This window comes from Rhinatrema bivittatum, chromosome 1 (genome assembly GCF_901001135.1).
Source record: "Rhinatrema bivittatum chromosome 1, aRhiBiv1.1, whole genome shotgun sequence".
Taxonomy (NCBI): Eukaryota; Metazoa; Chordata; class Amphibia; order Gymnophiona; family Rhinatrematidae; genus Rhinatrema; species Rhinatrema bivittatum.
In genome coordinates, this window is record NC_042615.1 from 183,503,062 (window position 1) to 183,529,762 (window position 26,701).

The following is a 26,701-nucleotide window of genomic DNA, read 5'->3' on the forward strand; positions in this document are numbered from 1 at the left end:
CCACATCCTCTGGCAACAAATTCCAGAGCTTTATTGTGCGTTGAGTGAAAAAGAATTTTCTCCAATTAGTCTTAAATGTGCTACTTGCTAACTTCAAGGAATGCCCCCTAGTCCTTTTATTATTCTAAAGTGTAAATAACCGAGTCACATCTACTCGTTCAAGACCTCTCATGATCTTAAAGACCTCTATCATATCCCCCCTCAGCCGTCTCTTCTCCAAGCTGAAAAGCCCCAACCTCTTCAGCCTTTCCTCATAGGGGAGCTGTTCCATCCCCTTTATCATTTTGGTTGCCCTTCTCTGTACCTTCTCCATTGCAACTATATCTTTTTTGAGATACGGCGACCAGAACTGTACACAGTATTCAAGGTGTGGTCTCACCATGGAGCGATATAGAGGCATTATGACATTTTCCGTTTTATTAACCATTCCCTTCCTAATAATTCCTAACATGTCTCACTCGTATTAAAAAATGGAATAAAAACAAACACCACATAATATGTTTTAATGCCGAAGTAATGGTCATTATTCTTTCTAAATTACATGTGGTTTATTTCAGAGAGGAGACGAGATAGGGAGGGGAGGGAGGGAATCACTTGGGTTTCTTATTTGATAACTGTATTGACCTAAAAGTATTGATGTCAAATGTTGATTGTTTATTTTGGTCAATAAAAATTTACATTAAAAAAAAACCAAAAATCACCACCTGCATTCCAACAAAAATGACCATCCCATTCAAAACCTATGAGCTTCCACGAAAAACAGATCAAAAGCCCTCAGAGTCTTGCTGGATTGGAACTAACCATGCTCCCACAAATCTAGGTGACAGCAAAGAGCTGCCTTTTTCAATTACAAAACTTAGAAAAACCGCATCGTCTTACTGAGAAGACTAACCTAAGGTGACCCAGTAATCTCACGACTGGATTACTGTAACTCGCTGTACAAAGGCCTAACAAATAAGGCTCTCCACAGACTCCAGATAATAGAGAATTCTGCTGCATGACTGATAGAAGAATGCGTGCCACCTGGGCTGGCTCTAGGGCATCACCACCGCCTCCCTCCAGGCATTCCCTTTTCCCGTCCCTTCCTCCTTCCGGCCCTTCTTCCCATTTCTCCGTTCCTACATTTAATTCTATCCCTTTTCTCCCTCCCAGGTATTCTCCCCCCACCTCCATCCATGACATTCTCTCTCTCCTTCCCTCTCCCTCCAGGCATTCTCCCCTTCTCGCTCCCTCTATTGTCCTCTCTCTTCCACCTTCTTTGGGATTTCTATCCCTACTTTCCCTAACTCCCCTCCCTCTAGTTATTCTCTCTTCCCTTTTTCCCTCCAGGCATCCTCTTCCCCTTCTTTCCTCCCTTCAGGCATTCTTTTAATATACAGAATATACAAATTCTGGAGTCACCTCCGTAAAAGCAGCATAAACTCTCCACTACAAGGCACTTTGGAAATAGCACAACGCAACAAACACGTTCCAAATCTATACAGCAGACTTGCCATACAAATACAGCACTAGCTCTCAAGACTCAAATAGTAAAACTCCTCCTCATGAAAGGCAGCAGGGCAAATATTACACTGGGTCTTGGAACACCAGTTCCCTTTCTGCTGGGAAAACAGAATAAGCCAGGCTGCTACAGATCCCGAAACAAAATAAACATTAGTAAAATACCTCACCTCTGTCGGACACACAACACAATCAGACCTTCATCTAATAAAGCATAAGGGATCATGAAATGGAAATATGCAGAGAACTGGAATCCACAAGAAACCAGATTCTTTCTGCAGTGCAACACTAGAGAAATAGAAACACAAATACATTTCCTCCTGTACTATACAAAACATAAAGACCTCAGAGATGCACATTTCCCAGAGCTGACATATTCCAATCACTAAACTTAAATTGTCTTCTACTTTTGTTGTGTTGGAATTTTATTTTTTTCTGCTTTCAGTGCCATCCTCTTCGTTTTTCTTTTCTAGGGTCATCTTTCCATTTTCTGTTTCTTATTTGCTTCACTTCCTTCCCAGCATCTGTCTCTTGACATTGATCTTCCCTTTGTATGTATTGGGAGGAGTGGCACTGTGCTGTATACCTTTCATCTCATTTCTCTTCCTAGCCATTTATTCGTAGTTAGATTTGATCCCTTCTACTCCTTTTCTCTCTGCTCCAGCTTTTCACTTCCTTAACTTTCCATTTCATTGACCCCTCAGCCCTCCATCTCCCTCCTCGGTGATTTTCAGATATCTCACTCCATTGTTCTTACACCTCACCATCCCTAAGCTGACTGGATCTTCAACCCTCTCCCTTCAAGCTCTCCTATGCCCATTTCTTTACTTTTCTCTCCTTGCTATTTCTCCGTTGTTTAGCATCCTCTTCCACCCCTCTCCTTCCTACCTCTCTTACCCTAATTGTCCTTTACAGTCCTCACAACTTTTCTATTTTCATTTCTTGCCTACCTACCAGCTATCTCCCAATCTCACCCGCCTTTCTGGCCCTTCTTCCCCCTCGCCTTTACCACCTCCAGATTCCTCCTGTTCTCACCCCCTTCCCTAGTCTCCTGTTTCCCTCTGTCTTCATCCACTCCCTAATTCCCCATTCCCAGACCTCATCTGTATTCTTCTGCCTGTCATCCTTTTTACCAGCTCAAGCTCTTTCCCTGTCACACACCCACTGCCTTAGCTCCAGTGCCTTTCTTCTGCCATCTTGGGTCCTGCCTTCTTCCGTCTGCATCCTCTCAACTTAAATCCCCTTTTCTGCTCCCTTGTACCCATATATATACCCCCTCTCTCCCCAGATTTGGTCGGCACCACCCCTGTTCCCCTATATACTCTATCTTCCACCAACTCAAATGTGGTCATCTCTTCTGCTCTGGTCCTCTCACTCCCTCCCCATGCTGGATTCTATTCCTGATTCCCAGCTCTCTCCCTTCCTCTCCACTCTTATTTACAGCCTCCATCTCCCTGTTCCCCCTCCCCCAACACTCCATGAACAATCTCTTTTGTGTCATTCCACCACCCCATATATATGTTCCTCCCCCCCACCAGTTTCCTTCTCCATTTCCCATCACCATCACTCTCTGTTGGTCTCCCTCCTATCCAACCCAACCATCACCCCATGTTGGTCTCCCTCCTATGTTAAAATGGCGCCAACTAGCCGGATAAGTCCAAACTTGCGACTAAGTGGCACAGAATATTGGCCTCGTGGAAGGTAATTATATATTTGTTAATAGTTGGGTAAAATCTGTGCATACCTTTTATACAGAGAGTATTGTATGGGTTAATATACAATACATACTTTTTAAAATCAAATAGCATGTAAGTTCCAACTCTGCCCCTAGAATGCTGCTTCCCAGTTTGTGTAAAAGTATGCACGAAACCGGGTTAAACACATACTTTTACATGCACTGAGCCCTGGCTATAAGACAGTTTTATGCACATAAATGACTGAAAATTCAGCCCATAGAGCATTTACTGAATAAGGTGACCCAAGAAGTTTTAATTAAAAACCTTATTTCTGATATATGTATGATGTATTGCTATTTATTTATATTGTCATGTTTTGTGAACTGCTTTGGGTTGGACTATAATGAAGGAAGAATGTATACAAATATATAACATAACTTATAATGTAGGTCTCTCACTCTGTGCTCCTTCTTCTCGGTACTTTTGATCTCCCCTTATGGCTGTATTCCCAGCTCTTTTTTTAGACCCATGTAGCGAGTAGCAGTGGCACCTAATAGCACATCAACTTCCTTTGCCACACGGTGCCAATCTCATGGTTTGAGCCACAGGATCCCTTAACCTTGCAATTTATATCACAAGACTGGTCCAGCATAGTAGAGGAAGATGATGTGCTATTAAGTGCCACTCCTTCTGTTAGTTGTTGCCATGGTAAGAGAGGGGCCAACCCAACTCACCAGGCTTTGGGAAGGCTGATCCTTCTTGAGCCTCATCTTATACCGGGTGCCTTTGTTCACCTTGGTTGCCTGCCTTACCAGCTAAGCAGCCCAAAGGGCAATGCTGGCAGCATCCAAGGTACCCCTCATATAATGGCATCCTGGGCAACCACCCAGCTTTTCCTATCAAATAACTGTTCCTGCAAGCTGCATGGCCATTTCACTCCTGTCCTATGCAAGCTACAGGGGCCACCAGTCCCCTACAGAGCCAAATTCAAAACATTGATGCTGATTTTCAAGGCTCTAAGAGAAGGATCTGCTTAAGAGAGAGGCTTTCATTCTACAAGCCTTCCCGATCATTAAGATCCTCACTTGGAGCCTCCATAGCAACTCTGTCAACAAAAGAAATCAAAGCATATATCTGTCTATGATCTTTTTCAGGAGCAGCACCTACCCAATGGAACTCTGTCCTAGAAGACCTCCACCAAACACATGACTGCTCACATACTTTAGGAAGCAAGTAAAATTATGCCTTTTTTCTAGGCCTTTAACACCACACATGGAACTTCCAACAAAAAAACAGCTAAAACCTGCCCCTTACATTTGTTAGTTTATCGCAGTCAGTTTAATTCTATCTGGCACCATCTTAAGCACCTTGAATGTGCTGTGTAACCTACTATCTTGCTAAGATGTTTATTTCAAGTTTAGTCATTGTTGATTTATTCCAAGTTTAGTTCTTACTGTACACCTTCTTTTGACTGGAATTGTTAAGATGCTACTGATAACTGATTATATGATGCTTATCTTAATATGTTGTAACCTTCCTTTGGGTGAATTTTTTTTATTCAAAAAGGTAGGTAATAAATCCAAATAATAACTACATTAGAAACTGATTTGATATAACTCTGTCTTGCAGAGCCCCCGTTTTTGACAATCTGCACTATAAGGTGAAGTGTGAAGAAGTATTTTAATGGGTAGAGCAACAGGCTGAGAACCAGGGAAGCCATGGTTCAAATCCTGTTTCTCCCACTAATGGTCCTTGTGACCTTGGGCGAGTCACTTCACCCTCTATTGCCTCAGATACGAATTTACAGATAGATTCATCAAAATGCAATAATTTTCGCATGAATATCACCCATGATAAGGCAAAGGGGCATAGCTATGATAATTTTAGAGTTTACCGCATGCAGAAAGAGAGAGACGCTTTAGAAGGCTTTCTTAGTTGTCAACTATTTATATCGCTATAGGAGGGCCAGCTAGTAACTCGAGGTAAGGTTTTGGTGGTGGTCTAGGGTTTTGGGGCCAGTTTTACATGCGCAGTGAGACATACGAACAGCACAGTAGATCTCAGTGAAGATTGGACGTGATTTGGAGTGAAGAAAGTCACACAAAGATGAGATTTCTACAATGTTCTTTCGCCCTAGCTTGATAGTACCCTGGTGGTAGAGTCCTTCAAGCTAGGCTGAGAGAGCATTAAACTGTGCTGTTCGTACGTCTCACTGTGCATGTAAAACTGCCCCCCAAACCCTAGACCACCACCAAAACCTCACCTCAAGTTACTGGCCTTCTATAGCAGTATAAATAGTTGACTTCTATGTGTGCCACCCCAGAGTCTCTCTCTCTCTCTTTCTCTCTCTCTCCCCCTCCCCTCTCCCCTCTCCCCTTTCCCTGCCCAAAAATGCCCGAAACAGAACTTGCGATAATGATCACTAATTCCGTTTCAGGCATGTTGCACAACTTAATGCCACGAAAAAAGGTGGTGTTATTTCCAGCATTCAAAACATACGTTACGCGATCGCACACTGCGATAATGCCCCTCATTTTCATTGATCCCACCCCTTTGAATAAATTTTAAAAATTTGCATTCATGCCACACATTGCGATAAATATCGCATGCGTTATGGTGTTATCGTGGGCATTAGGGTCCTAACGCCATAACTCATTTTGCTAAATGACCCTATAGGATTGTATTCCCTGTGGGACAGGGCAGTATTTCCTGTACTTTGAATGTAACTTAACTTAAGCTCAGATTTAGAAAGGTGAATAATTAAATCTAAAATCCAGATCCAAGAATTAGCTTTGATTCTTGGCCAGGGTTCCTTTTTCTTAGACTGACTTGGTTGTGTGTAGCACATTCAGCTTTTGGGGCATTGCATGAGCTGGAGAGCACCACTGGGAGCAGTAACCTCACTCAGCCCTAGGGAGTGGAACAGTATTTGACTTCTGCACTACAGAGTGGTAAAGGAGTATGGTTTCCTCTTGGAAGCTTGTACACCCCGTCTGCTGTAACCCACGCTTGCCCACGCGACATTCCATTCTATTTATTTATTTATTTATTTAATGTCTCTTATATACCGATGTCCGTTTGCACATCGCATCGGTTCACAGTAAAACATGAACTTTATGGGCGAAGCCCTTACAAGGAACAGATAAATACAGTTAACTTTAGGGCATAGCCCTTAACAAAAACCAAGGAAGAAATACATTGGAGGGGGGTATTGATTTACATACTATAACCTATATATATGTATATATATATATATAAATAAATATAAACATAAATATTATAACATTTCAAGGTACCAAAATCAGAGGCATTTCGTAATCCAATATTCAGGCCGAGTTCACAAGTGTGGATTGGGGTTATCCATTTTGGAAGGAATTATGTGATGGGGGGTGACGTAGGGTAGGCTTGCTGGAAGAGCCAGGTCTTTAGTTTTTTAGTTCTACTATGGCCTTGCTGCGTAGGAGGAAGACATTGGGTATGGGATGAGGAGTGGATAGAAAGCTTGTGAGTGCATGACTGACCAGACGCAGTAGCAATCTGGGTGCAGATGGAAACTGAGAAATCTGAAACTAGGCAAAATTATTAGGGATGGGGGGAAGTAGGGGTTTGGTGCTATGTTGGTTGTGAGTGTGGCAGTGTTTTTGTTTTTTTTGTTTGTTTGTTTTTTTTTGTTTTTTAAGGCAACAGATAAGAGATGGGGAGACCTGTTGTTAAATGGCAGGTACAGATCAGAGAGCAATTACAGAAATCCAGGATTAAAAGCAATAACCTGCTAAAGACATCTATCTGTAAATGGTAGTTTTCCCTTTCCCAGCCAAGTTCAATAACTTATGTGCTCAAAAAAGCCTGGTTACTAAAGTCATTCATTTTTCTGAAAATGTGTACATGTGGCTGCAGAAATAATTGATAAAGTAAATGATAATGAAAAATCCACTCCCATGAAGTCCACATTTTCCATAACTTGACTACTTTAGAAAGCTCTAGAATGATTGTCCCACTCCATCACTTAGGTCCTGATTCATGAAGGTTTTCCTTTCATTCTGTGCCTCTGGAAAAACATTTTGATGAATCAGGCCCTGGGGGGTCAATTTTCAAAGGCTTTAGGTGCTTACCTTTGCAAGTTAGGGTTCTAATTCAGCTCCTTTGAAAACTGACTAAGGCTGAGCACCTAAATTTAGGGACCTAGTTTCACTAGGAGTCCAAATTCAGCAGTCTAAAAAGTGGGCTATAGGTATGGCATTAGGACGGAGTCAGCTTCTAGGCTTCTAGTTTAGGCTTCTGAATCTAGGCAAAGGAATTGCAAGTCTAAATTTAGGTCCCTAACTTTGAATATCTTCCTAATTTATAGTTAGTGTTGTGCAAATGGAAAATATTCTTATAAACCGTGATCCTGTCCTTTATTTGTCTTTCCCCTTTCTAAAACAACTGTAAGTATTATAATGCCAGCTTTTGTAGGTCTGCATTCACGGTATCTGTGCTTTACAGCACTGAAAGGTGGGATAGCTGCAGGTCTGGGTAGTTGAAAGAGTAGCACATTCACAGTTTTTACACTGAAAAGACTTGAGTTCATTCCGAGTGTTGTAGACTCTTCTTGTATGTATCTGTAGACACCTCTGGTGAACCTTCTTAACTACCCCCATATAAATGGCGGTGCTTCCTTTTGCCACAGATAGAAGTACTGGAGCACGATATGCAGGCAGCCGTGGACGAACTTCAAGATGTTAAACAAGAACGTTCTTTCTATCAAGACAAAGCTGGCCGGCTTAACCAGGAACTTAACCACATCTTGGGAGGACATGAGAAACGCATTATTGATGTGGATGCCTTGTGCATGGAGAACAGGTCAGTGTTAGCCATATCACTGGTTCTCAGTCCTATGGTTTTCCGAAGACTTTCAAACTGAAGCACCATTAGGAAACTGGAAGAGTTAAATCTTTAATCTTGCCATTTGTTGCTGTTTATAGTAGAGCTCTGGTAATAACAACCATAGCAAAGTCAACCTTGGGGGTTGCTTAGATGATTCTTTTTGTGACATTAGAAAGTTATTGTTAATTGCATAAAATGTTTTGTTTTTATTGTACAGCACAATTACATGAGGGCTTAAAGATGATTCTGTTCTGAAGAGACGTAATCAGCTAGGGCCTTCCTATTTTCTGTCACCTCCTGAAAGATTTGCTCTGAACTTTTTGTATTCTGTTGCAGTTGCTTCTCCTAATGAAGAGACTATACCTTGGAATAAGGAAAATTGCTAAAAAATGTGACTTGGTTTTACAGTAGTTTCCAGGCATCTCTTGATGCTTTTTTTTTGTGATTCCTGACCAGAAAGTTTGGGAATCACTGCACTGAATGATTTTTGCTCAGGATGAAGTATGTGCCAATCTCTGAGTTACAAAAAATAATGGAGAGAGAGAGAGAGGTTGGAAGTTTTCCTTCTATCTACAGAATAATTTTGCCTAGTTTCAGATTTCTCAGTTTTCCATCTGCACCCAGATTGCTACTGCGTCTGGTCAGTCATGAAAAGTCGTGTGGGCAGGCGTGGGTTACAGCAGACGGGGCACAAGCTTCCAAGAGGAAACCATACTCCTTTACCACTCTGTAGTGCAGTAGTCAAATGCTGTTCCATTCCCTAGGGCTGAATGAGGTTACTGCTCCTAGAGATGTGAATCGGAACCGGAATCTGTTCCGATTCACATCGTGAATTTTTTTTCGTGTGGCCCGATCGGGTTTTTTTTTTATTGGCTGCGCCCAAGCCGATAAACAAAAAACCCACCCCGACGCTTCAAAATAGCTCTCTTAGGTCCCCCCCCCCCCCCAAAAAAAAAACGTTTTAAATTACCTGGTGGTCCAGTGGTGGTCCCGGGAGCGATCTCCCACTCTCGGGCCGTCGGCTGCCACTGATAAAAATGGCGCCGATGGCCCTTTGCCCTTACCATGTGACAGGGTATCCGTGCCATTGGCCGGCCCCTGTCACATGGTAGGAGCACTGGATGGCCCGCGCCATTTTTAAAGATGGCGCCGGCTGTCCATTACTCCTACCATGTACGATATTTTCAATCGTCAGAAATATGATTCACATCCCTAGCTCCCAGTGCTGCTCTCCAGCTTATGCAATGCCCGTAATCAGCCCTTAACTTCTCTGGCACTTGTACGCCCTGTGGCTGTTTCTGCAGCATCCTCTAACACTGGAGCAGTGCAGTCTGTGTCTTGTAACGCTGAGCTACCGGTGACATCTGAGTATCTCTTTTCAAAGTCTCACATCATTATGGCAGTTTTACTTTTTTGAGGAACTAGGACAGGTGCTGTTTGAACATATTTTTTCTTCCCAGTTCTCAGCCATGCCAGGAGCATCCTTGATCTCTGGTAGGATGGCAGCGAGCGGGCATGCTTGTTTCATGCTGTGTTAGCTTCTCACTAGCACCAACCTTCTCTGTTTCCAGGAATGCACGCACTAATGTAAGACTACAAGCATACACACCCAGATCCTGCTTCCAGGCACACTGGCAAGGGGAAAATCTTATTCAAATTGTTAAAAAAAAGAAAAAAATCACCAGATTTAAAAAGAAAAAAAGGCTTTGACATGAAAATGAAATATTACTAAATTAGGAATCTATGTTTAGACCTTTTCCGTTGACTTGTTTTCCTCTTAATGAATGTGTGCATATATCTGACAATGCAAACTGATGTTCCCATTTACTGGGAAGGTTTCTGATTAGAATCAGGCTGGCGTTGCTCATGGTTTACAGGCTGCCTGGGACACTGTAAGTAATGGAACACCTGCTTTCAAAATGTCTAATTCTGAGACCTTGGAAATTGGCTCAAACAGATCTTTCCTGAGAATGGGATTTGATTTCATCTATTGCTTTGTGTGAGTGTTTATGGGGAAAGATTTGAAAGAATTTGGGTTAATCTTATTTAAATTTTCTAGAATATGAATAGATGAGCAAATTTACTATTCAGTTTAAGAAATGGGCTTACTTTTGGTGTGATCATCTGGGAATGGGTGGATTGGGGAGAAGTCTTAGTAGTGTTTGGTTAATTTAAATGTGCTTTGTTAATTTGTAAAACAGAAATAGTTTTCTTATGAAATGTGTTCTGAGATGACGATGACTACACGGTATTGTATGCAGCATAGAAAACTGTTTCTGTGTTCATTTCCATCATCCTTTATTTCTACATACACGTTTTAGTATTTAAAATATTTAATTAGCAGAAAGGAATACAATAACCTGTATACCTAGTATTGGGGTCAATATTGAATTTCTAGGGGGCTGGCTAAATTAGCTGCTTAAAAATATCTAGCTAACTTGCAGGCCGATACAGCAGAGCTTTCCAAACTGTGTGTCGGGACACGTTAGTGTGTCGCCTGCAGTGTGCAGGTGTGTCGTGCAAGCCCGGTCAACTCTGATGCGAGTTTGGGCTTTTTTTTTCTCTAGAGATTCACTTTTTTTTTTCAGTTTATGGGTTGCTTATTATTGGGTGATTTTTGCTGTCAATCGCGTTTTTTTGGGGGGCTTGGTGGGTGGAACGAGCCCAGCCATCCTTGCATTGGCTGCTGCTGCCGATGAGGCCTGGCCATGAGGAGTACTGACTGCAAGCAGCAGTGTCTGGTGATCATGGAAGGGAGTGAATCACTTAACTGGCAATAATCAAAAAGACGAGGTACATGAGTGTGGGGGCCAGACATGTGCTGGGGGGAGAGAGATGAGTGAGTGGGGGGCAAACGTGCTGGGGGGACAGACATGTGCTTGAGGGGGAGAGAAATGAGTGTGTGGGGGCCAGACATGTGCTGGGGGGAGGAGAGAGATGAGTGTGTGGGGGACAGACAATTTGTTTTATTATTGTTTCTCATAAATTATAACATGAATCTTTGAATATATATTTTTAATATAAATTTAAGGTTTTCATGAGATAGGTTGTGTCGTGAAACATTTTATTTATGTATATATTTAAGGAAACATACATAAATTGTCGAAATATGTTTCGTTCGTTTAACCTTTAACCTCTGGTTTACTAGTAGACTGAATTACCGTGTCGTGAAATTAGGTTTGTCTAAAAAGTGTGTCACCAACATGAAAAGTTTGGAAAGCTCTGAGTAAAATCGGCGGGAGAGCCGGCCCTCCAAGGCGAGCACCCACTCTCCCAACGCGCACCCAGGCCACTCTTCTGGGCGTGCGATCCAGTATTCAAATGAGGGCCCACAGTAAAAAGAGGCGCTAGGGACACTAGCACGTCCCGAGCAGCGGCTGTCAGCGGGTTTGACAGCCGACGCTCAATTTTGCCGGCGTCTGTTCTCAAACCCGCTGACAGCCACGGGTTCGGAAAATGGACGCCCGCATAATTGAGCGTCCGTCTTCCGGGCCGCGGGCCAATTAAAAATTTTTTTTTTTAAATTTTGGGGTCTCCGACTTAATATCGCTATGATATTAAGTCGGAGGGTGTACAGAAAAGTGCGGCTTTGCTGCACATTTTGCTTTCTGGATTGCGCGGGAATAACTAATAGAGTCATCAACATGCATTTGCATGTTGCGGGCGCTATTAGTTTCGGGGGGGGGGTTGGCCGCACATTTTTGATGCGCTATTACCCCTTACTGTATAAGGGGTAAAGCTAGCACGTCGAAAACGCGCGGCCAAACTTGGGCTAACAGTGCGCTCCGGTGGAGTGCACTGTCCTGTATCAGCCCGTTGGTTGGAATATTCAGTGGCATGGGTGTGCCCCTGAATGTACCTTGCTATATCAAGTTAGCCACCTAAGTTTATCCAGCTGATTTTCGGCCTGCTCTCAAATAGCAAAGTTAGCCGGGTAACTCTTGATTTTCAGTGTTATCTGGCTAACTCCACCCCAAAATGCCCCCAGAATGCCTCCGACATGCAGACAAGCTTTTTCCAGCTCAAGTTCTTAGCTGAACATTCTCGGATAAGTCAGAGATGTTGAGAGTGGTAGGAAATTCAAAATACTGAGCTTCTCTGGCTAAGTCCTCACTTAGATGGACAAAACCTTTTGAATATGGACCTCTTTGTTTTTCACTATATGGCAACAGAAATACTTAAGTAACTATAAGATAACCTTTTTAAATGTACCGTTTTGGGTTAAACTAATTTACAAATGCAGAGCTGTTCCATTTTGAAGCTTGATTTATTATACAGTATTGGGTTCTTTGAATACCCCTGCAGTCTCTCCTTTGACCTTTTTGTGTGAACCGACTTTCCATGGCTTTCGTTCAGAGGCCTTGCAACCACCTTTCTAAAGAGCCCAGCTCCTGCAGGCCAGGTCTGGCGCCAGTGATTCCCCCGCTTCAGGTTGGGACTACCAGTGTTTTTCCCTTTAGCCCTGCCAGTGACTGCACTGTGTGATAAGGAAGGCCTTGGGGAGAAACCTTCTCCCAAGTTGCATCCAATGGTTCGCTCCATTATATACTTTTACTTTTTTTTTTATGTTTTTCAGGTACTTGCAAGAGAGATTGAAACAACTGCAAGAGGAAGTCAGTCTCCTGAAAAGTAATATTGTCAAGTACAAGGTGAAGTTAACTACATTTTGCATCATGCTATGTAGAAAGTAACTTTTATGTAGCTCTTGCAAGATATATTTGTTGACTTTTGGATGTTTAGCCACCAGTACCACCAGCTTTTGGATTTCTAGCCCGATTGATATAGGGAAGTTTTATGTAGGAGCTCCTTCAGCATGCCCATACTGCTCTGTAATAGTCAAGGTGTCGCAGTGGTGCTTCTTCTGTACTCCAGTGCAAGGGTGCTCTTGATAAGCTGGTTGAGATGTATTCAGTGATGCCACGTAGGCGCTCTCTCTGCCTCGACTGGGGATTATGAGCACGGCCGCCTCCATATTCATCTTCCTTGCATGTCTGGATTCGTCAATAGGCACACTAGGCCCGGGCCTAGGGCGGCAGAAATCTGGGGGAAGCGGCAGCAGGCTGGCTGGCTGAAGATTTGCTGCCTCTCAGCTGTGCTGAACCTCACTCAGCAGAGAACGTCACCCTGTTCCTAATCCAGCCCCCGCCTTTCCAGGCAGCATGCAGGGAACGGGAGAGGAGGGGCAAACCTGCAGCAGACAGAGATTAAGAGGGGTTGAGTAGAGATTAGGGAAGAGTGAGAAGAGGGATGGGGATCAGTGAGGGGAATGTATCTGTGTGTGGGAGAGGGAAACAGGGGTGGGGGGGGGCAATGTGTGTGGGAGAAAGAGAGAAGGGGCTGGTGCTGTGTGTATGTGAATGTCATATTGGGTGGGATGTTAGAAAGGGAATGCAAGGAGGAGCAGGACCAGAGCATGGTAGGAACGCGTTCCTCCTTTCTTCCCCACCCAGTACAATTCAAATCTTCTTTCCTGGATCTTGTATTTTATCCCCGTATATCCTGGAACCACCCTCCCTCCACCCTTCCTTCCTGCATCTCCCTTCTCCCCAGATCCTGGAACCCATTCCCCAACTCTTCCTACTCCCTTCTCCTCTCTCTCAATCCAAGAACCTCCCTTTCTCTTCTTCCTCTTTCCTTCCCACGCTCTTCCCCCTTTCTCCTCACCCTATTCCTGATCCTCCTCACCTCCTCTCCTCATCCCTGAGGTCTACTCCTTCTAATTTTCATCACCAGTAAAAATAAAATTAATTATACTAATAAATATACTGTAAAACTAATTTATTTCTAAATGTAATATAAAAAATGGAAATGTTTGCTAATTTGCTTCAGAATTTGTTTAATCTTTGCCTCAGAATCTATTCCTGAGCTGCCACAAGAAATGAGGGGACCGTGTCTTAGATCTTCGGCTCCCTGTCCAACCTCAGATGAGGGTGACAGCGCTAACAGTGCCTGGGGCGCCAAATTCCTAACTCATTCTGGGCTCCTTGGGAGAACCCAATCCATATTCCTTGTACAGCTCTGCTACAGTTGGGTGAACTCTGGTGAAAATGTTGACGATGTTTACTGACATTAAAGGGGAGCAGAGTAACACATGTACACATCAGTAACTGATGTAAAAAAAAAAAAATCCCTCCAGGTTCTATAATTTGCCCATTAAATTTGATCTTGAAAAGTTTTATGTGGGTAAACTTTGAAAGCTTGCTCAGGATTTACGCAGGTTTAAAAAAAAGGTTTGCAAGCTGGATGGTTGAATCCGCATAAATGGCTTTTCAGTTGCCTAAAAGTGCCTGTGTGCTTTCATAATGCGCATTCTTATAACCACAATAAAAAAAAGAGATGTATCAGAGGCAGGGTGGGACCATTCAGGGCCTGATACAGTGAGCATTTTCTACCATTTTTAATGTCTATGGGGGAATGCTTAGTGCACCTGCCCCTTCCTTTTCAAACATTTATATCTTTCATTTGCAATGGCTTCAACTACACATATCATGCGCATGACAATAGGGGTGTGCACGGAAAAAGGTGTTTGCTTGGTTTGGCTTTTCATTGTTGTCATTTAACGCGTGCTACACCAACAAACACAAAACAAAAAAGTTTTGGTTTTTTTTGTCGTTTCAGGTTGGAAATGACACAAACTGAAACAACAACTTTTGTTGGTGTTTCCTTGTTTGTTTTTTTTTTAAATTACACACCTCTACATAACAGCCAGATTTTTCAAACCCAAACTGTGCAGATGCTTTGGTTGACTGTCCGGCTGGTTTGTGTAGACCGACATGTATGGGCATGCATTGCCTGCCAGTGGAGCGCCTTATTGAAGACAGCCCCAAACATGAGAGGGGGTTGTGTGGTAATTTTATAATAGGCCACATAAATTTGTGGGTCTGTTTGACACCCAAGTTTCATTGCTTTTCAAAGCCAACTGACACCTATAAGTCCATTTTTGCAAAAAACCTAGAGGCAATGCAATTGTACCTGTTACTTGGTATGCGTTGTTTTGCCGAGAGAATTAAGGCACACAGTTCCCCAACCCCACCCGGATCTCACCCCTTGGAATGCTTCCCACCTGCGTGCAGAAATGTATGCACATACAGTGTGTATGTGTGCCATTTTATCTGTGGCTCGGTTGTCCTAAAGGACCAGTTCTGAACTTTACCCGCAAAAGATCCATTTTAAAAAGTACCCTTGTGTACAGCACAAAAAGTTGCTAATTGAATAGTGGCTTATTTCCTTCACTAATGAATTTTAATTTGCATGACCATCTACTTGTACCCAGGCTGAGTGTGTTCAGTTGTACTGTGGTGCCTTTTTGGGCTGGGTGCATCTCTGAGTTTCATGTGCAGATCCTTTTGCATCACCTACTTGTTTGCCTCCTCGTCAGAGGCATAAGATCTGTTTCCAAGCAAACAGAAACACAATACCTTTTATTGGTATGTTTGTCCATTATCTTTAATGCGCTGCTAATAATCCCTCTCCAGAGCACTCCGTTTTCGATGCATCTTGCTTTCTCTAGCCAGCTAGTCCACCAGCTTCTCTTCCTCCTTCCAGCAGGCTCTGTATCTCCTCTTTTCAACCAGTCATTCTCCTAACCTTTCTCCCCCTCTCCCTGCCTCTTCCTTATTCCCCCCTCCCCACCAGCCAGCCACTCTTCCACCCTTTCTGCCAGCTTCTTTTTCTCCCACCTCCATCCAACTTACCAGCTTCTCTTTCATTTGGGCAGTTGCAGGACACAATGGCACCACAGGCAGTGGTTGCTTTTGGTGGCCACCATCTTTTTCAGGCTTGCATGCTCCCAGATTGACTCAAAAGGGCAGTGTGGTGTGCGTTGCGGTTGCCCTCTTTGCTCCATCCATCGCATCAGCCCTGTTCACGACTGTCTAACACCCTTGATCGTTACTGTCCATGACTTGTATGGCAAAGCTACATTGATATGTGGCTGATGCAGCTTTTACTGTTCTGACCGAAAACTATTCACAGCAAATGATGATGTCTTGCACCTTTAGGTTTGATTTTTACATGACCTGCATATTGTAGTTTTTAGGCCCTGAGTTGCTGAATGCTCCCAAACTGATATAAAGCTGGTCTGTTTTGTCAGTTTTCCATTTGCTTTGAGTGAGAATAGTGCATAAAGAGGATGTTTTAATGGCTGTCACTTTGGTTAGCTGCTTCCAGTTTGATGTGAAATCCAAACTGGAGCCCTGCGCCATGGCGATGCCCATTTTTAGGAGCTGTGAGTTAAAAATAATAGTTTTGGACCAGTTTAAAACTGCTGGTGCAGAAATGGCTTGGCAGTGGCAGAGCAGTGTTACAGAATTTTAACACTGAGGGTTTGAGTTTTCCCTGTTCCTGGCAGGACTCCAGTAGACAAATAGCAGCCAGCTATTTATTTATTTACTTGTTTGTTTGTTTGTTGATTTTTATATACTGTCATTCGGTAGAGCATTTGGTTTTTGCCTAAATATTTCTTCTTGTAAAAGGGGTAGTCAGCCATTGTTCATGCTGTTTTTGAAACGCTCACTCAAAAGGAGCAGAGAAAAGCTATTGAGAGCATGAGGCGATGTGCTCCCCCAGTCCTCTCCTGTATTTGGCTTTTATTCACCTCCCTGAGGCTTGGACCCCGAAGAGATTTGCTCATGCTCCAAGTCCAAGCAACCTCACGTTTTGCCTGCATCGTTTCCTACATGAGGGAAAATGCACTTCTTCTTTTCATCTCCTCTCCCCCTGGCCTATTCCACCTTGTAATTTTGATTTATTTTTTAATCTTTTTGCCTGTCTTTCCAAATGACGATTCAGGCAGGTTACAGCGTAATTAGAATTCAGATACAATGAGTCCTTCCCTCAGAGCGTTTGCATTCTTAGGTGGGTACCCTAAGCAATGGAAGATAAAGGGACTTGCCCAGGGTGACAGGGGAATGCCATTGGGGAAAGGGGGATTTGAACCCTTGTTTCCCTGCTGCCTCAGCCCATTGCTCTAACCTCTAGGCTGCTGTTTTCACTCTGTCTGATTCCCCCGAACAAAACAGAAGCATCCTCTTTCAGGGTCCTTTCCTTTCTTTTTTTTAAAAAGACAGATGCATAGTTGCCGCAGCACTTGTCCGTTTTTATAAACAGCTTTGACAGTTCTCTCCTATCAGACAAATATCCCAACGCATCCACTAACTACACCCCCCTTCCTCTTGTCCGTCCCCCCATCCCCCCCCAATTCATACTTCCTGCTCACCGTCACCCCCACACCCCTACACTACTGGGACCTCCAGCTTATGTACACATCAAACCTGTTCACACTCACACACCATAAAACCTAGAGAAAAAAAATGCACAGGTGTAAAAAGCTACAGAATATTAAAATGGGTTGAAAATGTAAAAGCCAAATTGGTTGGTGATGCAGATTCTTGGCAGTGTATTTGGGATTTTCATGGCGTCTCTGCTTCATAGTCAAGATGCTTTTTTTTTTTTTTACTGGAGAACCATTATGATTGCAATAGGACTGAATGTCTGGGAAGGGAGGGGGCCAGAGTCGGGCCTGTGGTGGAAGGCGAGCGAGCATCTTTGCCTGATGTTGTTCCGTCGCAAAGCAGTGCAGGATATAGGACCCATAAGGAGCCCAGCTGGGCAATATACAGCACCTACAGCTCCATATCTATAAAGGCCCTCGGTTACAAATCAGTGGCTGTCCCAGTGCAAGCATGTATGGAATCGCTGATGCCAAACCTGGCCCACAGCTTCTGTACAGTTCACAAAATACCCTATGAAAACACAAGTAAAAAATATGGGAGAGAAAAAGAGAAGCATCAAGTCTGAAGAAGCACTTGCATAAGGAAGGTGGGATCCTTAGAAAAGCAAAAAACAAAAAAACACAAGGTAACAAAATAAAGTACGTGGCATTATCAAAAAGAGACTTGGCGCACACGGTAATAGCATGTGCTTTCCGCTGCAAGCAACAGCCAACCACACTCAGCCTTGAAACCGCAATGCGGCGCACGCCCAGTAACGCAAAGGCAGACACATGAGCAAGGAGCCTGCAAAGTTGAAAAGAATGAACTGTGGCGCACACAAACATGTTAAGAACCGCGCGCATGGCATCTGCCACACTCGCATGCCTGGCAAACGCAGAGACCACAGGAAAGCACACCACCAGATAACTCGCTCAAAGAAATCAGTGTGCAGTTAAACAAGGAACATTCAAAGAAATCCTGCAAGCCCTTCCACTGCTGCTGTCTGCACCCTGTGCATCCCTCTGGGTCCCCTTGCAAATGCTGGGGTAGCGGCAAAAGGAAGATCCAGCAGAGGGAAGGCTCCCTGCTCGGTTGCCCCAGCTTCTCTGTTTCTACATTTCACCAGAGGAGGTGGTGCTGCAGAATTCTGAAAAATCTGCCAGAGTTTGATTCATGTTGGTATTGGCATTGGTCTCAATGAATTATAGCTTATCTCGCTGCTTTTGTATTGAAATGGAACTTTTTCATGACGGAGGTTATTTTTTAAAGTTTCCCTCTCCCCCTTCTCATTTATCCTTTTTTGTTTTCCCTCTCACTCTTGCTGTTTTGTTTTTTTTTTTGGTTTTTTTTTGGTGTCCCCATGTGCCAGGTAATGATCTGGGTTTCCCACACTACACTGGGCCATTCTACCACCATCTCTGCCTCAGCTCCGTATATTGTTTTATAACTCAGGCAGTGGGGAAGGTGACCTCTGCTCACTTCAGCCGGGTTCTCTGTTTCATTCCTCTGTGTTTTCAGTTGTTTAGGGTTGAAAATTTTACCTCAGTGAAAAATTCTTGATCTAGTATTTTGATTGGTTATTTGCCTACTTTGTGTACTTTAAACATTTTTTCCTTGGAGGGGAAAAAAAAAAGCAGCTGAATTTTTTTCTGGATTATGGACTGTGTTTCTTATAACATAAGCCTTTCAAGACATGATTTCGTCTTTTCCCCAGAACGCCCTGGAAAAACGGAAGAATGCCAAGACACACAGCAGGTCGAATAGCAGTGCACTGACTGGGGTGCTCTCTGCAAAGCAAGGTATAGACTTTGATCCCGTGTGCCGAAGCAGTGCTCTAGGCTTTCACTGGCAGGGCTCTGAAGCTTCCATGTGATTTAAATTGCAACCTTTATTTAAATCCTTCTCAAATTAACTGTCACCTGACTAATAGCTTTATATTTCTTGAGTATCTTGGCTTGTAGTAGGGTCCTTTCCCATACCCTAGAAATTTTAATGCTACTTGATCATGGAATCTAACTACTAAGCCTTGTTAAAATTGGATATTAACATCTGATTTTAATACAGGCATTAGCTGGAAGTTTAAAGCCAGAATCACTAAAATGCATTAACTCTTTAGTGACTCCAGCATAACAGTGGATTTTACCGTAGATGATAACACGCATGCATGACCAATAGGATTAATGCCAACCCTTATGTGCCCCTCCCCCCAGCTATTTAAGATGGTCTCTCCATAGTCTGACCACTCCCTCCCACCCCACACTAACTACTAACATCTTATCTGTGAAGGGTAAGACAGGAAAGAGCTATGATTCCCTTCTACTTTGCACCAGCATCAAATTCAAAATGATGTCAGCTGACTTCTAAATTTTACAGTGCCCCTTTAACATGCTTTGAGATAGAGGAATTTGTAAGTGAAGCCCATTGGTCAAAATTGAATGGGAGAGTCACTAAATTAGTATGATGAAGTCTTGGGGTCTTTGAGTGGCCTGGGTCAACTGAGACCTGTGGGTCTATTGGGCTTGCTTCATGTAGAGGTATGCTAAGGATGTGGCATGAACCTTTGCAGCCAGTGGGCCCATCATTCTCAACGTGGACCTTGCTGATGTCTGCCAAGACTAAATGATCTCCCCTTTTAAGCAGCAGGCTGAGAACCAGGAACACCAACTTTCAAACTCCTCTGCTATTCCTTGTGACCTTGGGCCAGTCACTTCACCCTCCAGTGCCTCAGGTGCGCCCTCTGGGGGACAGGGAAAATACTTATGTACCTGAATGTAACTCGCCATGAGCTACCAAGGAAAAGGCATGAGCTAACTGTGGAATAAAAAAAAGAGGAGGTCTGTATTCAAAGAATATCCACCTATCTTAGGGACCCATGCAATACTGTGCACAGTGTCTAGCACATGGCTTAACACATGATTGGACACGCATTTTGGATGCTCGTCCATAACCCCCGATGCAATATAGGGATTAGCGCATCAAAAACGTGCATCCAGATTACTGCATAGCTAATAATGCTTATCACATGTAAATTCCATATAGAAGAGGCTATTAGCTAATCCCTGTGATGCGAAAAATTCCCCATTCGGCCAATGCACCCATTGTAACACGGCAAATTTTATGCTAGTTCATGGCAACAATCTCCATGCACATAGATACATTTAAAAATCCTTACTTCGTAATTACCAAAAGCACAACATAACTAATCAAAATAATTAATAAAATGACTCAGAAACTGCAAAGCAGCAATAATCTTTACAAAAGCAATTCATCTATAAAATCATAGATCCAGAATCATAAATACTATGTCAGGAGATTCTCCAAATCATCTTTAACGTTTTCTTCTTCAGCAATGCATTCAAGTCCCTCAGCTTTCCTTGGGAGAAAAATTTGGATATAAACTGTCCAGTAATACAGTAGTTAAATCCCTGCATAACAGGAAGCACAGGTCTGGAATACTTCTACTTGGGGATGTCAGGAGCTAGCATATGGGTCAGGATTGACATGGCTTTTTACTGCTGCCCTGGCATCATGGCTCGATAGTAAACTTGATTGAGATGATTAGTGAGGCTGGACTGATCCCTGCTCAGCCATTGACCTCTTTTGGCCATAAACCAATGGATTTGCCTCCATGTGCCTTAGCTTACTCAATTGTAATTGAGTTAATAGCAATAATGGTGCCTAGGTTATTGCTACTTCTCCTCCTTTCCCCTTTGGTAGCTGTCATGTAGTGTCTCAATGTTGGGAGTCTTGACATCAACTCTAGGGAGAGCTGCTGGCATGTAACTGAAGTACTTCACAATAGAGAACTCACAAATACATTTACACCTTTATTCATGCAAATATCATTATTTATTCATGAAACCACATCATAAAACAATCCTATCTAGACAATAAATACTATCTAACATAACCTCACATTCCAACATATCCTCTCATACACACACACATTCTAAAAATCACCATGTATTGCACAATATCCAAATGAAATGTAAATTACACTACAAGTGTGGTATTTATAATGCGCTATTACATTTCAATATATTTGAAAGCATCAATTTCAAATCTCTTGGAGTCTTTTCACAGCATGTTCACTAGTTAAATTTTTAATGATCCAATATTCACACACACGTCTGCATCATCCAATGGACTCATCCGACAAGGAATCCTTGTTTCACCCGTGCACCCCGGGCATGTAACTGAAGCCACCTGATGGTAGAATGCCCTGTGGTCTTGATCGATTTATAGGTGCAAAATCAATGCTGATTGTATTCATGGGCCTGCAGTGCTGCTTTCCTTTGAAATCTGTTTATCACCGCTCTCCCTCCCTCCCTGACCCATGACATTTTCTGGCTTTGTGGTAGATGCAAATAGAATGAGAAGGGTTGAATAGAGAATTGATTTAAACATGTCAAGGGGGAAGTGAGGAGATATGAAGTCTTATGTTTTCTAAGTATTAAAATTATTCATCTAGTCAAGAAACCATATTTTTGCTATAGAATGACTGAAGTTGACTAAAACTCAACAGAGACCTAGGTCAGCCGCATGAAAGCAAATTCCTAAGCATAATTATTTATCAAACAAAACCACGCACAACATTTCTAACTGGATGTGGCGTTGACTTCCGTTCATGCTGCAGTTATTAATTTCTGCTTGAAAGTGTTAACGCTTTTTTTTGTTCTGCTCCTGTGATTTCTGAGGCCGCCAGGTGCAGGGGTGGTTGTGTGCTTTCAGTGGCACAGCTCCCATCGAGGGCAGAGATGGATCTTTCCTGGGTTCATTACCCGCTGCTGGTGGCGACCCTGATGCTATGCGTGCCTCTTAATCTACCCCTCTAATGCAGCCGTCATCTTCTGGGACTTCTTTACTTCTTCCTTTCCTAGTGCAAGATTTGCTGTCTGAGGATCACGGTTGCAGCTTACCAGCGACTCCACAGTCCATTTCTGACCTGAAGTCTTTGGCTACCGCTCTACTGGAGACCATCCATGAGAAGAACATGGTCATCCAGCACCAAAGGCAGACTAACAGGTATGTACTACAAACGGGGGGGGGGGGGGGGGGGGGAGATCCATACAGTTTGCTGGTGTAACACAAAGCAAGTGAGGACAAAGCATTGGTATGGTTTGAATCTATTGAAAGTAACGAGATCCTTTTGAGGTCCAGGTCACTTTTGTTAGGGTAGATCACAGAGCCATGGTACCCACCTCTCTCCTCTCACCAAATTGCAACCTGACTGATCCAGTGACAGGCAGGCACGTTATGCTGGTGGTGGACTGATGAGTTTAACCAACCCATTAGCACTTTCCAGCCTTAGCTGAAAAGCACCAAAGAAATACCTACAGTACCTGGATGTAATCCACTTTGAAGTGCCTGCAAAGTGGAATATAAACCAAATAAATGTGTGCTATTCAAGCAAGCAGTGGGAGTCCTTTCTCACTGGCAAGTGATGTTTCTTTTAGCTACATTTGGAAATGAGATGTTGACCTGTGAGAGAGGAAGAGGGGAAAAACCCCAGTTGAATCTCTTTTGGGTTTTTTTCTGCTGTGACTGTGACCCATGTGGAAGATGTGAAATAGTTTCTCTGATTTTTAGTGGCTGCAGGTTACAGTGAAAATGAACCACAACTGCTTGTAGCTCTCCTGCTGGTTACTGATAATAAACTGTATACCAAGAGAACGGAGTTGTTACTTTTCTGCTGACAGCATCTGGATGGTGTCACATTGTTCTAGTTCTCAAGGGCAGCTACAAGGCCTGGTTTTCAGGTCAGCCACCGTTAATATTAATCAGAAATATTTGTATGTTCTTGATCCAAGAGCCAAGTTTCTTTAACATTCTTTGCTTATCCCAAAAATGAAAGCTCTTTCCACCCCCTCTTCCCTCACCCCCACTGGTTTATTGGGGAAACGCATGCCATTTCTGTTCTCGGAGGGTTGTTTTTTTTCATACAAATGAAGATAAAGTTATAAAATAGGAGCTCCATAGCCAGATGGTTTGTCTGGCTAGGTTTTTTTTAGCCAGATATAAAAACTTACCCAGATAAATGGGTATTTCAGGATGGGCCAGATTTAGCAAGAACCTACCCAGTTAACTCCAGTATTCAGAGTTATCCAGCTAACAGCCCGATCCAGTAAAGTCCGTGGGAGAGCGGACTAACGCCCGCTCTCCCGGCGCGCACACCGGCCCCTCGCCGGTGCGAGCGATCCAGTATTTAAATTAGGCGACGCGGTGCAAATGAGGAAAAGGAGGCGCTAGGGACACTAGCGCGTCCCTAGCGCCTCCTTTTGGCCTGGAGTGGCGGCTGTCAGTGGGTTTGATAGCCGACGCTCAATTTTGCCGGCGTCGGTTCTCGAGCCCGCTGACAGCCACGGGCTCGGAAACCGGACGCCGGCAAAATTGAGCGTCCGGTTTTCGGCCCGACAGCCGCGGGCCGAATTCAAAAATTTTTTTTTTTTTTTTTTTACTTTTGGGGACCTCCGACTTAATATCGCTATGATATTAAGTCGGAGGGTGCACAGAAAAGCAGTTTTTACTGCTTTTCTGTGCACTTCCCTGGCGCCGGAAGAAATTAGCGCCGACCTTTGGGCGGCGCTAATTTCTTAGAGTAAAATGTGCGGCTTGGCTGCACATTTTACTTACTGGATCGCTCGGGAATACCTAATAGGGCCATCAACATGCATTTGCATGTTGAGGGCGCTATTAGGTGCCGCGGGTGGGCCGCGTGTTTTCCTCCCCTTACTGAATAAGGGGTAAGGGAAAACACGCGTCCAGAGCAGGGTGACAGTGCGCTCCGACGGAGCACACTTTACTGGATCGACCTATAAGTCTGGTTGTGCCATGAAACAAGCCTAACATTATCTGGATAAACTTATGCAGGAGGCGTAAATTCATGCACTGAATATCCATTTTAAGTTAAATGAATAATCTTCCTGGGCTGCCCACGGCTCAGTTTGACCTCTAGATGCTCAATAAATATGACTTGACCGAGGGGCTTCTTTATAACAGTAAGGGGATAATTTTTTAAATAGTGCGTTCACTTGTAAAGTATTCGAGTGCTTTTAGCATGCACATTTTACACTGTTTTCAAAGAGGAAAATCACTTGCTGCTTTGTGTAGGTGCCCAAAAGATGTAAAATAGTGAATGTACTTGTGCAAATATCATGGACCTTTCCTCCCCAGCCTAAATCTGCCTCTGGAAACTAGGGTTGCCAACTTTGGACTGACAGATTTCCAAACGTTTGGAGATGCTCTTTAAATATCTTTGCTGATGGCATTTACACATGTGCAACTTACTGAGACTCTTTGCCATTAGAAAAACACAAAAAACCTAGAATATAAAAGCAGGTAAAGACCCATCTGCATAGTTTACTGCATGCTACAGTGCCTTAGACACCAGCTGATCTCTGACTTCCCTTCCTTTCTTTACAATGAATGATCCTCTCTCCTTGTACGGTGCTTTCTTGAACCATTACAGTTTTTGCCTCTGTCGCCTCTACTAGGAGGTTGTTTTGTGCATCCACTCACTGTTTCTGTGAAGTATTTTCTGAGCTTACTCCTCAGCCTACCCCTTTGGAGCCTCGTTCATGACCACTAGTTTAATGTTCTCAAGCGTAACTCTGAAAAAGGTTTGTTGATCCAGTCCAGGGCCCAAACTCCTGTTCTGTACATTTGTTAGGCCTCCGATTAAATCGCAGACTGATGTCGATGCAGGTGACCCAAAATAAATATTTATTATTTATACCGACATTTGATCTGAGATATCACATCAGTTTACATTCAGGTACTGTAGGTATTTCTCTATCCCCAGAGGGCTTACAATCTAAGTTTTGTACCTGAGGCAATGGAGGGTAAAGTGACTTGCCCAAGGTCACAAGGAGCGACAGCAGGACTCAAACGCTGGTCTCCTGGTTCATATCCCACTGCTCTTAACCACTAGGCTATTCCTCCTCCCCTAACTGAGTAGGAAGAAACTTGATAGGGAGATGTAAGTGGTATATGCCTTTGATGAAGTTAGAAACTAAAGGTTGATGAGATATTAGTAAGCTTTACAACTTCCGTTGGTATGCCACTACAGCACTTAAATGTCCTCTGACAAAGTATATCCATTAGTGTAGCTACCAAAGCGCACATTGTATTGTATAATTGCAGGGAAGCTTAAATGCTAACCTGCAGCTGGAGGGCCAAAATCAGGACATTTCTGAACATTTTTAGCCTATCCTCTCTTTTTTTTTTCTAGTACAGTACCTTGAAATTCTGTACAGTCCAGAAAAAATCCGAACAGTTGGCAACCCTACTGGGAACGCTCCCTTCACAAGCGGACTAACAGTGCATGTGCTCTGGAAGCCCGGCAGGGGAGGACGGTTTCAGAGTGTTGATCAAAAGGAGAGAGAGCACCATTAAAGTTGGGCCATATCAGTAGAAGAGAGGGGGAGGGGCAGGAGAAGAGAACAGCTGAGAGGTCTCAAGGTCAAAAAGAGGCCTAGGGTTGAACCATGGCCTACAATTTTCCCATATTCCACATGATCATGGAACCATTATAAGTTGTTGGGTTTTTTTGTTTGTTTTTGTACTAAGAAGACCTGTGGAGATATGGTAGACACAAACTGCTAGGGAAAGAGATGGTGCTATGGAGATAGGAGAGAGAGGCGTTAGTGGTACCTTAACATAACATAGTAATGACTGCAGATAAAGACCAAATAACCATCTACCAGATGGAATCCATTCTCAAGTCCAAACTTACCATATCACTGTGTAAGGTAATGGTCACAAGGTGCTAGTTTTAATTGGAAAAGGATAGGGAAATATATCACTTTTCTTATATATTTTTGTGTGTGCAACAGTGTGTTAGCAAACCCATGTCAGGCCCACAGCAGCTAGCTAAGCAGACTGACTGACTGGCAGAGGCCTATGGTGGTTTTGTAATCCATGAAAACAAAAGCAGAAGCAATGACTTGGATTCCGCATAGATTAATAAACATAGCAGTAGCAATTCTTTATAATTACATGTTTCCAACTGGTATAACACCTGGGAATTGGGGAATGGCCACTTTGTTGCCTATACATAAATCTGTGAAGTTGCTAGGTAGTGATCACTATAAGCTACTTCATCTCAGCTACCCCTAGGAACTTGAAAGAGAGAATTCAGGTTAACCAGCTCTTGAATTCTGTAGCAGTACTGTGGTAGACACTTGATTTCCAGCGCAGCAGGCATTCCTCATATCGTAGCATTTATAGGATCATGTAGGGTTTCATCAAACATGGTTGTAAACCAAGAGGGAAAGGCCATACTTAAAGATTTCAGTATGTGTTGAGTGATCAAAGTGTATTTTGATCAGTGCTTTATTGACATATTTTGGTAGCTGTTTACACAAAATGTATAATTTATAAATCCCCTTCTCCCCTGAGATTTTGATAATTAAACTCAACAGTCATCATCTTCAAAAGATCAATGTT

General features: G+C 43.2%; 1 protein-coding gene across 3 annotated transcripts in view; it reads left to right on the forward strand.

Annotated features, from left to right (window-relative positions):
* Positions 1 to 26,701, forward strand: part of CCDC149 (coiled-coil domain containing 149) — a 167,783-nt gene that overhangs the window by 104,789 nt on the left and 36,293 nt on the right. For all 3 annotated transcript variants that reach the window (XM_029590108.1, XM_029590090.1, XM_029590099.1), the window contains 4 exons: positions 7,846 to 8,018; positions 12,619 to 12,691; positions 18,969 to 19,053; positions 22,135 to 22,279. In XM_029590108.1, the coding sequence (XP_029445968.1) occupies positions 7,846 to 8,018; positions 12,619 to 12,691; positions 18,969 to 19,053; positions 22,135 to 22,279 (476 nt within the window). The remainder of the gene's footprint in view (positions 1 to 7,845; positions 8,019 to 12,618; positions 12,692 to 18,968; positions 19,054 to 22,134; positions 22,280 to 26,701) is intronic.